This window comes from Kogia breviceps, chromosome 13, assembly GCF_026419965.1.
Source record: "Kogia breviceps isolate mKogBre1 chromosome 13, mKogBre1 haplotype 1, whole genome shotgun sequence".
Classification (NCBI taxonomy): domain Eukaryota; kingdom Metazoa; phylum Chordata; class Mammalia; order Artiodactyla; family Physeteridae; genus Kogia; species Kogia breviceps.
The window spans coordinates 7,004,141-7,021,058 of record NC_081322.1 but is presented as its reverse complement, the minus strand read 5'-3'; the positions used below and the strand labels follow the sequence as shown (position 1 = coordinate 7,021,058).

At 43.2% G+C, this 16,918-nt stretch overlaps 1 protein-coding gene across 7 annotated transcripts in view; it reads right to left on the bottom strand.

The window, feature by feature from the left end:
- The window catches only part of FILIP1 (filamin A interacting protein 1), a 184,701-nt gene that overhangs the window by 90,249 nt on the left and 77,534 nt on the right, over positions 1–16,918 (bottom strand). For all 7 annotated transcript variants that reach the window (XM_059035940.2, XM_059035945.2, XM_067011300.1 and 4 more), the window contains one exon: positions 15,270–15,551. In XM_059035940.2, the coding sequence (XP_058891923.1) occupies positions 15,270–15,545 (276 nt within the window). In that variant the 5' untranslated portion in view covers positions 15,546–15,551. The remainder of the gene's footprint in view (positions 1–15,269; positions 15,552–16,918) is intronic.

The following is a 16,918-nucleotide window of genomic DNA, read 5'->3' as shown; positions in this document are numbered from 1 at the left end:
GTGCGTGGGCTTTTCTCTAGTTGTGGCGAGCGGGCGCTGCTCTTCGGTGCAGTGCACGGGCTTCTCTTGTGGTGGAGCACAGGCTCTAGGTGTGTGGGCTCAGTAGTTGTGGCATGCGGGCTCAGTAGTTGTGGCACGCAGGCTCAGTAGTTGTGGCGCACAGGCTTAGTTGTTCTGCAGCATGTGGGATTTTCCCGGCCCAGGGATAGAACCTATGTCCCCTGCATTGGCAGGCGGATTCTTAAGCACTGTGCCACCAGGGATGTCCCCAGGACCAGGTTGTTGATCCAGTCTCTGCTGTAATGGACAATGGTGTGAAACTATGAAGATCATGGCACAAGGCAGTGAGACTCAGGGCGAGACAGAATCTTACAACCATTACACTGTATCGCACAGGTGAAGAAGGGGACCCTATATCCCTCCCCACTTAAGCAATTGGAGCTCTGGAGAGGGGGAGAGGGAGGGCAATGTTTGCAGCTTCCTGCGTTCCACTCTTCAGTGACCCAGATGTGCCTCTCGGGCAGGATGTCTAAGTTTCTTTTCAGGAGCCGTCTTTGCCCAGGTCTTTTGCAGCCAGCATACCTGGCACTTCAGGCTGACATGTTAGACCACAACCACCTGTAAAGTCATGTCAGATACTGCAAAGATAAATACTCTGGGCTCACACTCTGCATGCAATAGTGATCTTATCTGCACTCAAACCATTGTCCCTTGTAAACTCAAAGCCAAGAATTTACATTCCATTTTTTTAAAAAAAGTCGTGCACATTTTGACTGCTTCAGAACACAGTTCATCTTACACATTGCTTACTTTCAGGTTTAAAAAAATGTTTGGTAGGGCTTCCCTGGTGGTACAGTGGTTGAGAATCTGCCTGCCGATGCAGGGGACACGGGTTCGTGCCCTGGTCCGGGAAGATCCCACATGCCGCGGAGCGGCTGGGCCCGTGAGCTCTGGCCGCTGAGCCTGTGCTTCCGGAGCCTGTGCTCCGCAACGGGAGAGGCCACAACAGTGAGAGGCCCGCGTACCGAAAAAAAAAAAAAAAAAAAAAAAAAAGTTTGGTAATTTTCAAAAATTACATGTATATAATTTATATCATATATATATATATATATATATATATATCACATATTACATTTTTTTCACTATTCCAAGGTGGCAGGGGTTATAATATGCCTTAAATGGGCTGACCCATTTAAAGCTCAAAAACAGTAGCACCGCTATTCGAGGGACACACAGTGTCATTGGTCCCAGTGCTGGTTTTGAGCCCATTAGACCGTTTCCTACATCTGCTTAGGGACATACAAATGTTTGGTTTATCACTGATTTTCCTCATAAATTAGCTATCCCTCAAAGAGCCTTGGACTTGCAAATGTGCTTTCATTATTACTATTTTTAAAAGGCAGGGGGAGAGCAGAGTCTACTAAAATTTGCGCACATTGTTTCCTGTTTCCTTTCAGGCCCTTGATCAGGAAATGTTTAACGTGGGAGTAAGCACTGCCAGGGATTAGGGCCTGCTGTTTGGAAAAGTGGTACAAGTTCTTTCCTGCCAATAAAAAAAATATATATATATATATATATCATCAAAGCACAAAACTGTGTCCACAGACAGGATTACATGTGAGCCGAAAAGACCCAGGTGATAACAGTTTTCTTGAATCAGTCCATATTCTTTCTTTTGATCATGCACTAATATCACTGTGAAATGATTTCAACAATTCTCATCAGTGCCCTGCTTTCTCTTTTAAATACAGATGGTTTGGATAAAAATAATTCTCTGTTGACAGCTGTGTGACCTGAGTCTCTTTGAGAGAGAGTGTGTTTTGAGGCTGGTCTATGACTGGATGATGTGATGCTTATGAAGTCAGATTTCAAATCCCACCTGGGTCGGTTAGCTTCGCAAGCAGAAATACTCCACACATTGTGTGCGTTTGGAGCTCTCATCTGGCATCCTAGGATGCCACAGGCCACTCAAGGTTCAGAACAAACCCCCTGAACCATCACCACTGCACCAGGAAAGGTCCCCAAGGATCACTGGGGCTGAAACACGGGAAGAGGATAAGGAAGGAAGTGCCTAAAAAAACTGCTGTTCTTTATCTACTAAGTCTTTGCCCAGTGAGTTTCAGGATATCACCAGAACGGCTCAGAAGAGAGGAGGGAATAAGAAAGAGTAACTTTAAAACCTGGCCAGCGGGGCTTCCCTGGTGGCGCAGTGGTTGAGAATCCGCCTGCCAATGCAGGGGACGCGGGTTCGTGCCCCGGTCCGGGAAGATCCCACGTGCCGCGGAGCGGCTGGGCCCGTGAGCCATGGCCGCTGCGCCTGCGCGTCCGGAGCCAGCGCTCCGGAACCTGAAGAGGACACAGCAGTGAGAGACCCGCGTACTGCAAAAAAAAAAAAAAAAAAGCTGGCCAGGGAATTTGTGAACACTGTCAAGCTTCTAGCAGTTGTAAGCAGTGCTGCTACAGTGACATCTCACTAACGTGGACACCATCAATTTAAATTCACCATGGTCTAGGTACGCAGTTCTACATCTTACTCTTAAAAACATTCAACAACTATAAAAATGTGTTAAATGAATTAATAAACTAGAAAAATGCACCTAAAGTGAAGATTTTACTTTACTTTTCATGAAAAATGTTTCCAGTCACCAATTTGACAGTGGCCTTGGCATCAGTCACGAGTGGATTCATTAGAAGTGATTTCTACTTTTCAGTATGTTATAATTCTACTGAGAAGCATGAAAAAAAGAGCAAGATGCAGGTGAGGAGATAAAGCAGCCTCCTGATGATAGGGATAGAGTAGCATTATTAGTTAGTTTAGAAATCCCACTAGGGGATTAAAGACAGAAAGGGAATTTTTTTTTTAACATCTTTATTGGAGTATAACTGCTTTACGATGGTGTGTTAGTTTCTGCTTTACAACAAAGTGAATCAGTTATACATATACATATGTCCCCATATCTCCTCCCTCTTGCGTCTCCCACCCTCCCTATCCCACCCCTCCAGGTGGTCACAAACCACCTAACTGATCTCCCTGTGCTATGTGGCTGCTTCCCACTAGCTATCCACCCTACGTTTGGTAGTGTCTATATGTCCATGCCACTCTCTCACTTTGTCACAGCTTCCCCTTCCCCCTCCCCATATCCTCAAGTCCATGCTTTAGTAGGTCTGTGTGTCTTTATTCCCGTCTTACCCCTAGGTACTTCATGACCTTTTTTTTTTTTTCTTAGATTCCATATATATGTGTTAGCATACGGTATTTGTTTTTCTCTTTCTGACTTACTTCTCTCTGTATGACAGACTCTAGGTCCATCCACCTCACTACAAATAACTCAGTTTCATTTCTTTTTATGGCTGAGTAATATGCCATTGTATATATGTGCCACATCTTCTTTATCCATTCATCTGTTGATGGACACTTAGGTTGCTTCCATGTCCTGGTTATTGTAAATAGTGCTGCAGTGAACATTGGGGTGCATGTGTCTTTTTGAATTATGGTTTTCTCAGGGTATATGCCCAGTAGTGGGATTGCTGGGTCGTATGGTAGTTCTATTTGTAGTTTTTTAAGGAACCTCCATACTGTTCTCCATAGTGGCTGTATCAATTTACATTCCCACCAACAGTGCAAGAGGGTTCCCTTTTCTCCACACCCTCTCCAGCATTTATTGTTTCTAGGTTTTTTGATGATGGCCATTCTCACTGGTGTGAGGTGATACCTCATTGTAGTTTTGATTTGCATTTCTCTAATGATTAGTGATGTTGAGCATCCTTTCATGTGTTTGTTGGCAATCTGTATATCTTCTTTGGAGAAATGTCTATTTAGGTCTTCTGCCCAGTTTTGGATTGGGTTGTTTGTTTTTTTGTTATTGAGCTGCATGAGCTGCTTGTAAATTTTGGAGATTAATCCTTTGTCAGTTGCTTCATTTGCAAATGTTTTCTCCCATTCTGAGGGTTGTCTTTTGGTCTTGTTTATGGTATCCTTTGCTGTGCAAAAGCTTTTAAGTTTCATTAGGTCCCATTTGTTTATTTTTGTTTTTATTTCCATTTCTCTAAGAGATGGGTCAAAAAGGATCTTGCTGTGATTTATGTCATAGAGTGTTCTGCCTATGTTTTCCTCTAAGAGTTTGATAGTGTCTGGCCTTACATTTAGGTCTTTAATCCATTTTGAGTTTATTTTTGTGTCTGGTGTTAGGGAGTGTTCTAATTTCATTCTTGTACATGTACCTCTCCAGTCAGAAAGGGAATTTTAAGAGAGTTTGGGAAACTGTTGTAGGCTAATGACCACTCAAGAAAAGAATCCAGTAACCTAGAAACAATCTACACTACCTTGAAGGAACACCAGGTGCATTCAAGCTCCTGATACACTCAAGCCACAAACCCTGATAGTTAAAACACAAGACAATAGATTATGGGGTCTGAATCTTGTTACATGAATCAGGGAGTTAATGGTCCTTGAAGAGTAGCATCTCTGCATGTAGCCAAGACAGGAATATAGATGAAAAGGGAAAGGTGACATTACACTGAAACTTGAGATGAATTACCACATTTTAGTATATGTCACCACCCTTTTGCTAATATACATATGATTTAAACAGCACCATGACAGTCCTGGTTAGACCATATAGGGTCAAAGGAGGAACTAATGATGTAAGCCTTGACATCTCCCCTACTTTTCCTTGGATTATAAAAATGTAGCCCTTTGTTCTCGGGGCTGTGCTCCCTTGCCAGCCTGCTTGTACCTCTCACAGCATCCATTGCTGAAAAACTCACTCTTTGCCTGTCACTTTGCCTCACACTGAATTCTTTCTGTGACAATAGAACCTGAGCTTAAGTAAGTCCTGACACCAGGTGAGCGGTTTTGATTAAAAGACAGTGGGTTTGAGTCCCTTCCTAAGTCAGGGATCATGGGTTCAAGTCCCAATCTGAGGTGCAAGTGGGTTCAAGTCCCAGTCTGAGTTTTGGCTGGGTTTAATCCCACCCAAGAAGCAGTGCGGTTTCACTGAAAGGAGCCTAAACATTCATTCAAGTTGTGATTTAGAGACCCCCCCCCCAAATTATTCCAAGTTGTACATTTTAAAATTTGTTGTTTTGTATGGGAAAAGTTCTGTTGGCAAATCATAAATGCTCTGCCCCTTATCTGTGGAACAGAGCTCTCTTTTCCAGTGGGTTTGCTCTTCCGTTTGGACTACAAAAACAGCAGTGGCATGTTATTTTTCTGGCATACAATAGGCACTGGCTTTAAGGTCAGAAAGGCATGGTACACCTTACTAGGTCATCCTTGGGTGAGTTTACTTAACCCCATCTAAGCCTCTATTTATTCCTCATCTAACTTTTTAGGGCTAGTGTGATTATTAAATCAAATGTGAAGTTCCTGCCATATAGTAGGTAGCACAGGCTGGACAAATGGACGATATAGACATTATTATCTTCTGCCATTTCATTGTCATTTACTTGTTTTTCTAACTTTGTATTATGAAAAAGTTTTAAACGTACACCAAAGTGAACAAACTAGTATAATGAAGCACTCTTCACCTCCTCATACTTTTTTGGGGAGGAAAGGCTGGAGCATGTTAAAGAAAATTCCAGACTTCCTGTCACCCAGCAAGAAGGAGCTTATGATGACAGTGTTTTCAGGGCAGGTTACCATCTGGTCCCTGGGTGACAGATGGTTCTGCAATTAATATCGGCCTAACATATCCAACAAGAAAATGCATAAAGTGATGCAGGGGTAAGGTATAGGGCTGGCCAAAAAGTTCGTTCGGGTTTTTCCATAAGCACTTATGAAAAACCCAAACAAACTTTTTGGCCAACCCCACACCATGAAAGGTAGAAACCAGAATGTTCACCATCACCTGATGTCTCCTTGGCACAGCCTCACTCTTGGTCACTATGCTGAAAGTTCTGCCAAAGCCAGTCTCTGGACTTAACATGCATTACTTTAGAAAAAAATTAAAATGGTAATCCACCTTTTGTTAAAAAAAAAAAAAAAAAAAAAAAAAAAAGCCTTTATATTTACCAGTTGGAACTACAAAGTGATTTTCAAAAAGCATTTATCAAGTGCTTCACAGAGGAGTCTGTCCTCTAGGAATCTGCAATTTAAAATTGTTCTTAAAAAGAGAAACATGGACAAGTAGAAGTTTTGTTAAAAATAGTCAAACTAGATAGAAAATGATGGAGATGAATTTACCTAGGGTGGAGTAGGGTGGAAGGAGAGAAGGGGAGTAGGCATATAGCCAGGAGAAGATTAGAAAATAAGTGACCTAAATATTCCATGTCCAGACTCCCGGGGGGATGAAGGCCTTGCTGACAGACCATAATTCCACGCCTAAAGAACCCCAGGAGCTTTGATCAATCTCGCTCCCCTTATGTGGAAAGTTTCCATGTCCCCAACAAGCTGGGGATAAAGACCAGGGAGAGGAGAGGAGAGAGGGAGATTTGGGATGGGAGGGGGGAGGGTAAAGAGGTGTGTAAATTAGTCTGGGAAGAAGGTATGATCAAGTCAACAGAAATAACCTTGATAAAAAGGGAAACTTCTCTCTGAGTGAAGGGGAAGGGGAGAAAGGGGAGGCAAAGAATGGAGCTTCGGGGGATGGAGCGAAGTTGAGAAGACCTCGATCGCCTAAGTAAGAGAGATCAAAGTATCTGCGAGGGATAAAGGGAGCAAGGGGAGGGGAGGGACTTTTTCGGGAAGACGTCTGTATCTAACACCTAAAATCCTGTTCAGGTGTTCCCTTCCAAAAAAGGTCAAAAACAAATAAAAAAGCCTTCCCCCACCCCTCCCATTCCCTCATATCCAGCCCTGCCAACTCCCTCTGTCCACAAACAAGAGGAAAGCTGGCCTGAGCACTTCTGGGCACCAGCAATCTGATACCAAGGCGCTCACCATTCCTGCGAAGCTGCGCCTTTCAAATGCTAGCTCAATAAATGGCTCAATAAATGGTTTCCATCCTCTGACTTTGCAGCAGCACTGAGAACTTTAAATGTCTTCTTCCTGAAATTCTCTCCTCCCTGGAACCCACGACCCATCGTGGTTCTGGTCTGTCTTCCATTCTCTTTAATCATGTCCTCTCTTCCTTTTTGACCAGTTCTTTTCTCTCTCCTCCTCTTAACCATTGTTGTTCTCTAAGGGTCTGTTTTTGGACTTCACTTTTTCCTTTTATTCTCTATCCCTTGGCTTCAACTACTGTCTCTTCAGATGAGTGCCCTGTTTGTTTCCCTATATCTGTGTTGTAGCCACTAGCCACATGTGGCTATTTAAATTAATTATTGTTAAATAAAGTTTAAAATTCAGTTCCTCAGCCATAGTAGCCATATTTCATTAGGTTTTGTTTTTTTTTTTTTTTTTTTGCTGTACTCGGGCCTCTCACTGCTGTGGCCTCTCCCACTGCAGAGCACAGGCTCCGGATGCACAGGCTCAGCGGCCACGACTCACGGGCCCAGCCGCTCCGCGGCACGTGGGATCCTCCCGGACCGGGGCACGAACCCGCGTCCCCTGCATCGGCAGGCGGACTCTCAACCACTGCACCACCAGGGAAGCCCAATAAATAGTTTTTACGGACCAGTCTGATCAATTTAGGTTTCAGTCTGACCGGGTCTAGAGACCTCTTGTAAATTCCTAAGCACCAGCATGACATGATCAGAGAAGCATTTTAGACGAAATAGTCTGGTAGCAATTATCTACTGAGGTTCTGCTCCCCTGCCCTCATACTTACTAAATGATACAGACTTGCTCTCCACTCCAAATCCTACCATCATCCTAGGAGGTGTTAACATTCACTTTAGGCAATATCTTCACTTTACCATTCCTTGACCTCATTAATTCTAATTGACTTCACTTCCACTCCCAGCACTGCACCCGAGACCGTGCATTAGTTAAAACCACACCACATAGAAAACGTAAATGCAAAAACGTCCAGCTTCAGGTCCCTCCAGCCCCCTCCGGCCCACACTCCCACGGATGTCGCTTCCTTGCTGGGCGCTGTCTCACCACCACTCCACTTTCGTTCATTTCCGTCTTTCACTGCACCCACTGGGACAACTTCAACTCCAGAGCCAGAGCTATAAAATGTATCTCCCCTGTGCTCTCAGGCTTCTAGACAGACTGCTGTGGCTGCATACACACGGTCTCTCTGCTGGCTGAGTCCTCAGCTCTACTCATTAGTGTTCCTACTTGTCCACAGTCTCCTTCCTCCGACATCCCCCTCGGTAGCCAAACGGCATGTACATCTTTATCCTTAAGACCACTGCTCGGTCCCGTCTCCTTATTTTCAGCAGAATATCACTTTGTCTTTTCCTTGCTGAGAAAGCCGAGGCTCCGGGGAGATCTCCCTCGATTACCCACCTTCCTCTACAAACGGTATATTTATCCCCACCCGTTCTTTCTCCTTCTCTCTCTGTCACAGGAGATGAAGGCTCTCCCTCCTTTTCAAGGGCAAAACCGAGGTCAGCCCCCGACCGTGAGGGGAATCACTGAACGAAACCGCCCGCCCTGGTCAGGCAACATAGGAACCGCTTGCATCAGTTCTCTTACAACAGGAGGTCTTGGTAAGCAACGCGGAACTAACAAGCCACCGCCAACTGGAAGAATTAGGGAAAGGTCCAAAGGAGAGAGGAGACACCAGTCCCCGTGTCCTACCAAGCTTCCAGAATCCTCCTCGCTGGAATCCATCCTGGCTGAGTGATGTGTGCGCCACCAGGAAGGACCCTGAGTCAGGATGATTGGCCGCAGAACGCCCAGAAACTAACCCAGTTACCGTAAAGCCCGAGAGTGCGAGCCACATTGGCAGAGCGGTTCTCCTGGGTTCCCTGACCCCGCTGCTCCCCGCCCGGGCGCCCCTTCCCAATAAAGCCTCCTGCTTTGTCAGCACATGTGTCTCCTCGGACAATTCATTTCCGGGTGTTAGACAAGAGCCCACACTCGGGCTCTGGAAGAGGTCCCCCTTCCTGCAACAAAACCATACCTTTGATTCCCTCCCCCTGCCTCCTTCAAGGCATTGCTTCATCCAAAATCCTTGCTCTTTCCCATATCTTTGACCCTGCTCGTTTTGGGTTCTATAACCCTTTAAACGCAAAAACACATAAAGTCTCTTTCATCATTAAAAACACTCCCTTCACCTGAGTTTCCTTCTAGCCACTATCCTATTTTTCCCCTCTTTCATTATCTAAAGTTTTCCAAATAACATCTACATCGGCTGAGCGTAGTACCACAACAGCCCCAGCAAGCAGGAAACACACAGACAGGGAGTAAACTAGCTCAGACGCAACACTAATGAGGTCAACTACCAAACCACCTGGGTTCTACAACACTTCCCTTCAGGGCCTGGCATTCAAGTTATGCTGTTTTAGCCTTTTACTTTTTAATACTCCCATGTTTCACTTCAAGCCCCCAAATAGAGAAAAGCAGCGTGGTGGTGATTTCAAAGCAGGAAGTCATCAAATGTACTAAGGGCATACTCTGTGCCAGACAAATGATTTACTGCTATGCTGAGCAAAAGGGAAATGTAGCTTCTTCGGCCGTGTCAAAAAAAAAAAAAAAAAATCTGATTAACCCTTCCAGACAAAAAAAGATTTTCTAAATTCCTGGATTTTCACTAGAACATGTTACTCTAGTTCTTTAACCTCCCTTCACTTCTGCAACCACTGACAGTAGGCTTACACTCACTGAAAGTGCCCTGGCAAATGTTCCCAATGACTTCTGGACCCACAAACCCCACGCACACTCTTCAGTCACTAGCAGCGGAAACCCTCTGCTGGGTGGACTAAAGCAACCTCTCTGTCCTTCTTGACAGTCTTGACGCCCTTGGATTCTGCATCCCCCACCTCTTCACAGCCGCCGACGACTGTTTTTCGGATGTCTTGTTTGTGGTCTCCAAATGGAGGTGCAGTTTTCCCTCCACCAAGTACTCATCCACAGAAGGCAGACTCTTCTCTGATGAACACGACCCAATACTTTCCCACCCACTCAGCGTCTGATTCAGCTCAGGGAGGTCCCTCTGAGGGACCTCTGCCTGCCCAAGACCTTCCAATCCTTCAGTGAAACTCTCCTCCACTCATCTCCTGAGAGTTTCACAATCTTTCCCACCTTTGTACTCCCATAGTTGGCACTGCAGTTACCCTACAAAATATTCATTCCTGTACATTCTCATCTGTCCTACAGGTTGAGAGCTCTTTCTCCACGACTGCTCTAATAGCCGGTGCCGAAAACCACGCTTGACACGTAGTTGCGGCTCATCAGAGTTTAGCTATGAGTATTATTATTACTCACCTTTGTATTTTTCAGACCTTCAGTTTCTTAAATATCGGAAAAATCCATCAATTTTGAATTAATTAATGCCTTAAGAATGAATAGACTCTCTTGGTGAGAAAAAAAGAGCGGACAGAGGACTCACCTATAGTAGGTAGTAGTGAGGTTAAAAAAGAAAATAAAAAAACCAAAAAAACCTCGTGAACAATATTAAAGAAAATGGCTAGGAGCCCCAAAAGGAGAGAACAGAGGAAACTTCTAACAATCCACAGGCATATTGAAACAGAGCGGGGCCTTGTGGGGCTCCCAGGCATGGAGGCCTTTTTTTGTTCCCCGTTTCTTGTAGGCAAGACTCCAGCCTCCATGACCTTCCCTGAGCTCCAAAGGGCAGATGCAAGCAGTTGCTAATCAAGGGAGGAGCAGCCAAGAAACCACCTGAGGCAAGATGAAAGGGACAAGAGAAGTTCATCAAGATGAGGAGACCGGGGAGCTTCCCTGGTGGTGCAGTGGTTGAGAGTCCGCCTGCCAATGCAGGGGACAAGGGTTCGAGCCCCGGTCCGGGAAGATCCCACATGCTGCGGAGCAACTGAGCCCATGAGCCACAACTAAAGAAAGCCAGCATGCAGCAAGACCCAATGCAGCCATAAATAAATAAGTAAAAGACTAGGAGGCCGACCACCTGAGAGCCTGGACACACCCTAATCTTGCCAGCAACTCCATCCTTGGGAAGTACTGTTGTAAAACTCCTTGTTTTGGAGAAAGGAGACTGCTGTGTCCCCCTTTGCCTGGCAAAGTACTAAAGCTCTCCTTTTCTACTTCACCCAGAACTCTGTCTCCGAGATTCGATTCGGCACTGGTGTACAGAGAAGCTGAGCTTTCAGTAACAATATTATCTGTTTCATAAATTATCTTTGAAATACAACTCTTCCTGCCAGTCACCCAGATGAAGGAAGGTTTCTCACTGGGTAGCGACTCTGCCTCTGACTCAGCCTGGCGAACACCAAAGCCCGGTGGAATGGTAGCGCACCGTATAGTTACATTATCTTGTTTTCTCTGAGCCTCCTTACGCACAGGTAGAAGAGAGCTAACTATAAGGACAAAGGAAAATATGATGAAAGTCAACTTGAGGTTGGTTTTTCTAATATGTATTTGAGTGGCTCTATCAAGGGAATTTACTATATAAAAGAGCTAGATTATTTTTTTCATCAAGAAAAAGAATCAATTATTAGTATCCTGTTTTTGAATTATTCTACAAGAATATCCTTCTGCCAAGTATTCTGGCTTTTTGATGTAAGTACCATTTCCTTTGAACTTGTGTCATTTTTAGTTCAGCCAAATTGACTGGCTTCTTGAAAGTACTATTTTTGGATAAATACAAGGGGAAATTAATCATGATGCCCAAGTGATGGTCTGGGTGTACTGTTTCATTATTTTCAGTTTAGTCTAAGAAATATGTAAGCAGTTTTTCACCCAGAGAGTAAAAATGTTCCAATTTATTAGAAAGTACTTGTTACTGGAAGCAGTCAAGGACAGAAGAGTAATCATGGAAACCATCCCAGCTGCTTCTATGCAGGCAATGCCGGCCAGTAATTGTGCTGAAATGAGGAGCTTGCATCTGCTAAGGTGTGGCTTGAAAAGTCTGGAAGATGTCACTCTCCAAGACCAAGGGCATGATATGACCAGTTCCAGACAAGACTCCTTAAAATGCAAAAATCCCTGGGAGGAGCAACTCCATTTCTAATGCATGTCTTGAAGGTGAATGTCAAGAGTTCACTGGACACCTCACTGGCAAAAACAAAACAAACAAAAAACCAGCCAATTTGCAAATTTTCCAAAAAGCCAATGCTAACAATAAAGGTCAAAGGTCATTCTGTCTACAATGTTGGTTCAACAAATTTCCATCGATCACACAACAGATTCCAAAGACAGCAGAGTACTGGTACCAGAAAACACAGAGAATTGTCTATAATGTCCAAAACCCTGGCTATGGAGATGAAGAGAATGAGTGAGATCAAAAAGAAGCCTAAGAAAAAGAAAACTAGCATGAAGAGCCTGAGTGAACCTCTATCTCCTACTTTCCCCCCAAGTCACTTCCAGGGTACATCTCCTACAGGCAGACTTGATCTCAGTCTCATCTCCCCAATATTATAAGCCTTTCTCTCTGTGTGTCACCCTCCTGATTTTGACCAGTGGTTCCAGTCCCCCACAAGGCTGACCCTCATAGATCAGTGAACATGAAGCCCCAGGGTTGCGTGGTGCCCAGCCCGTGGCCATGTGACACTTCTCCCCGCATCCCCAGTTTTCTCAAGATCCAGATCACACCAAAATCCAAGGCGCAGGTCAGAGTCCACTTCCTTGATGTGAAAGAAACCTTCCTCACTTTCTCTCCTAAAAAATTCTCATCATTTCACAAAATGGCTTTGGCCCTGGAGTTCACAGAGTGAGTCTACTTCAAAGAAATCCTGAAGACGAAGAATAAATATAAAGGTCCTAGAGCCCACCCCTGCACATCCCCCGAGAGGAAATGTTACAAAGGAAGGGACACTGAACTGAGAGACAGAGAATCTGGATCTGGAGCAAACGTTAACTGAATTGCTGTGTGACCTTGGGCAAGTCACATAACTTGTCTGAGTGTCAGTTTCACACTTGAAATATAAAGGAGGTGGCTAGACACCTCAAAGCTGCTTGTCAGCCCTGATACTTTATGGAACCTCGGAACAGCACATGCAGAGGAAGGGTATTTGAGTCATAACACAGCTGCTCCATAAAGGGAGGGTGATAGGTGGCCTTTGAGGTCTGGGAGACAACTCACTAAATGCTCATAAATGTCAAGCTGAAGAGCATATAGGCCTGAGCCGAGGGCACCTAAACTCTCTCTCTTCTCAGTGCCAGATCTTTAAATAGACTTTTTTTTTCTTATCTCTATTGTGGCAAACCTGGCCCATAGCTGTCACGTTTCCACCAGCCCACTCACATTTGCTAATGCCGACTCCCTCCCACTCTTAGCTACAACACACACACCCCTTCCTGAGACGATGAAATGTAAATATGGGAAATATAAATATTCCTCTAAATATAGGAACACTCTCATTTTTTTAACAAATCTAGTATTGCAAAATCTGCATTTACGAGTACAGATACTTACACATGTATGCGTGTGCATAAAATTATACAGGGGTATGGATTATTTGCTTTGCAAGTGAATTCACCATGAAATTCCTTAAAATATCAGGTCCTTCATTTCTCCACTGTCTCCCCTACAAATATCTTACACTATTTCCTTATGTATTGCTGCTCAGGAATACATCTATTTTGGAAGGTAAAGTATCCTGTATTCACAAAGATTAAGGGAGAGCAAAATGCATTTCTTTGGTGCCTTCTACTTAATTTCTTTAATGTCCCGGGTGTGTGGGCTTGTATTTTGCATGCCTAGGCTCTGGAACCATTATCTGGAAACACCATGAACATAAAAGCCGTGTGAATCTTAAATACGGTCCACCATCTACCAGGACATAACATCCTTCTACAGAAATTAGAGTCTAGAAGAGCCACAGGCTTCACACAAGCCACCATGCCTGGAGGAAATAAGCTGATGACAGTGCTTTGTGAAGATTTCTTAGGTCACCGTTGTACCTTCCACTCAGGTCAACAGCTGTAGGCGGGGAGCAGCTTACAAAATTGAACTAATATACTCTGCCTCCTGAAACAATAAATGTGAATAGAACAATAACCACATTTCTGGAAGTGGTGAAGTTATTTTTAGTAATGGTGGTGCTCTGGAAATTTTCATCTTTTGCTGTGAAATGCAAAGGTGATTTTTCTCAGCCTATAAATGGTAAGCTCAATCGCACTTGTTTGTTTTTAATCTGAGTTTTGCATGTTTTCTATTTCTCTTTACCCCAGGAGTTTCCTTGTCTGTAGGCACTCACAGATTAGAACAGGAACAGATCAGATCCCCCTAGTTTAGGGTAGGTTGCAAGTCATATGTCTGATGCTAACAGCACCAAAGGCTTTAGAATCTCATTCAATTTTTAGTATTTCCCTAGAGGCCTATGCAAGTTAAGAACCTAACAAAAACAAAAAGGAAGACAGCAACCTCACTCTTAAATCATCCTCTCCTCAAAAAAAAAAAAAAAAAAAAAAAAGGTTTCCCCACTTGGAGAAATATAATTGTCCAAGGCTTTGTCCAAGGCTCAGAAACTCAGAAGAATCCCAGCTCCCTCTTGGATCCTTAAAAACATTCTCTTAGTGGGGGACCTGGCAGCCACAGAAGGTTGGTGGGGATGGACAGTGGAAAGTGCCCTGGACCAAGAATCAGCAGGCCTAAGATGAGATCTGGACAACCCATTAACCCTTCTGGGCCTGTCTCCTCATTATAAATTGTACATAATGATACCCACATTATTATTGAGATGAATGAGATAATAGACTTGAAAATGCTTTGTGGAAGTATCAAGTTTTCACAATACAATGCTCTGCTGATTTGAGTGCATCTCAACTCCTATGACACTGTAGAAAATTAAAGCTGAAAGTCACAGAAAAGAGAGAAAAGAGTAAGACTGGTTTAAACAAAGTTTCCTTCTCTGTCTCTCTGTCTCTCTGTCTTTCTCTCTACCTCTTTATCTCTCTTTTACTCTACCTTCTGGAAAAAAGCAAAAGTAGCAATTGATCTTAACTCTGCCTTCTAATAATCATGACTTTTTCACAGTTTGCAACCACAGTCAAGGGCTAAATTAGATATTCTCATTGATTACCTACTACTAAGTGTTAAATTATTATCAAAATTATGTCATGAAGATCTGCTTCTAGAGAAGCTTGATGTTAGAATCAGCATCTATTCAGTTACTCGTTCATTCAACAAAAACGTATTCAGTGCAAACTTGTGCCAGGCACTAGGGATGCAGGAATGAATAAGGAAAGTAGTCCTTTTCCCCATGAAGTTCACAATCCAGTGAGGTAGACAGGTTCATAATCTCTTATTTTATATCTTCAGACTAGAGACACAATAATTGAAAAAATTGGACTCTACCTGCAGCTCCCCTTCCATTATACTCAGTAGCTGGATGAGGTCTTCTTTGGACAACTCCAAGGATTTCTTATTCTTTCGTGCACTTTCTCCAGATGGTTTTAGGTGTCGTTTGACAGTTCCTGAGGCCATGACATCTTCCTCCTTTCTATTTGATTTGTTCTTCTTTTTTGTATCTTCCGAGAGACTTTTATCATCAGCATTGCTGATGACGGAGGACTTGGGCCAGGAGACATGCCCGTTGGATGAACTTTCACCACCCTGGTTTCGGGATCTCATTCCCACCTACAACACATGAAAGAAGATAAGATGTTTTTACCACCACTGAAATTATTTCTGTCTAACTACTTAGAAACTAATAGCAGCTTTACAACATCCCCAAGAAAGAAAAACCAAAAGATCAGTCCCAAGTCAGCTTCCTTATAGCTTTAATGAACGTGTTGTTAAAAACTTCAGGAAAATACTTTGACCATCTTCAGGAAAAAATGAAAATGTGATTCTAACCTCACAAACATCTCAAGCCAAGTAATCAAGGTCAACATCAGCAAGGCTAAGTCACGTTGATAGCACTGCTGATTCTATCAAGTATCTTTGATAGAATGTGATAAGAATGGCACTTTTACCTTTGTGATCTTCCTTCTCCAAAACACGACCCAAGTCTAATAATGAGAAAAACATCAAGCTGATCCCAACTGAGAGACACTCTACAGAATGCCTGACCAGTAATTTTTAAAACTATCAAGGTCATCAGAAACAAGGAAAATTTGAATAACTGTCACAGCCAAGAGAAGGCTAAGAACACATGAGAACTAAACATAATGTGGCATCCTGGATGGGATCCTGAAAAAAGACATTAGGGAAAAATTGAGGAACTATGAATAAAACATGGACTTTAGTCAATAATAATGTGTCAGTATTGTTTTATTAATTATAACAAATGTACCATACTAATGTAAGGTGTTAATTATACAGGAAACTGGGGGTGGGGTGTATGGGAACCCACAGTATTATCTTTGCAATAATCCTGTGAATCTAAAGCTTTTGTAAAATAAAAAGGTTATTTTAAAAAAATGATTCTAAATTGTCTATCAGAAAATGCAAACCTCAGACCCTGCCAGGAACAAGTTGGAAGTCACAATGTGCAGAAAAATCCACATAGAGTGAGGGTTGGCGGGGCTTGAAGTGGAGAGAGAAAAAGGGAAAAGCCAAGGGAAGGGGGTGTAGTTTTTAGTGATATGGAATTCTATTTTTCCATAGCCTCTTTTTCAAAAGTAGGTGTGGTTTTTTTTTTTTTTTTTTTTTTAAATGTCAGTCATTTACAGTAATAAGAACAAGAGTACAAAGAATTGGGAGAAAACAGATCGATTTCAAAATCCAAATTTTTAAAAATATTTTTAAGTAAAGTAAAGAAAAAAGACAAAACAGCAGTTAATCTGTCCCATGGGGAGCACATCTGAGTCATTCCATTTTGAATGCTTTGCAGAGTCTGTGTCAATCTCTGAGCAAAAGAACTTGACTAACAGGTATGATACAAACAAACACACTGAGCTCAAAGGCTAAGCCTCCAAGTTCAGGGAAGATAGCTCTAATATCCTGGGGGCGGTACCACAAAATCTGCCTAAACCCTTCAATAGAGTAGCTTAGTGCATGGG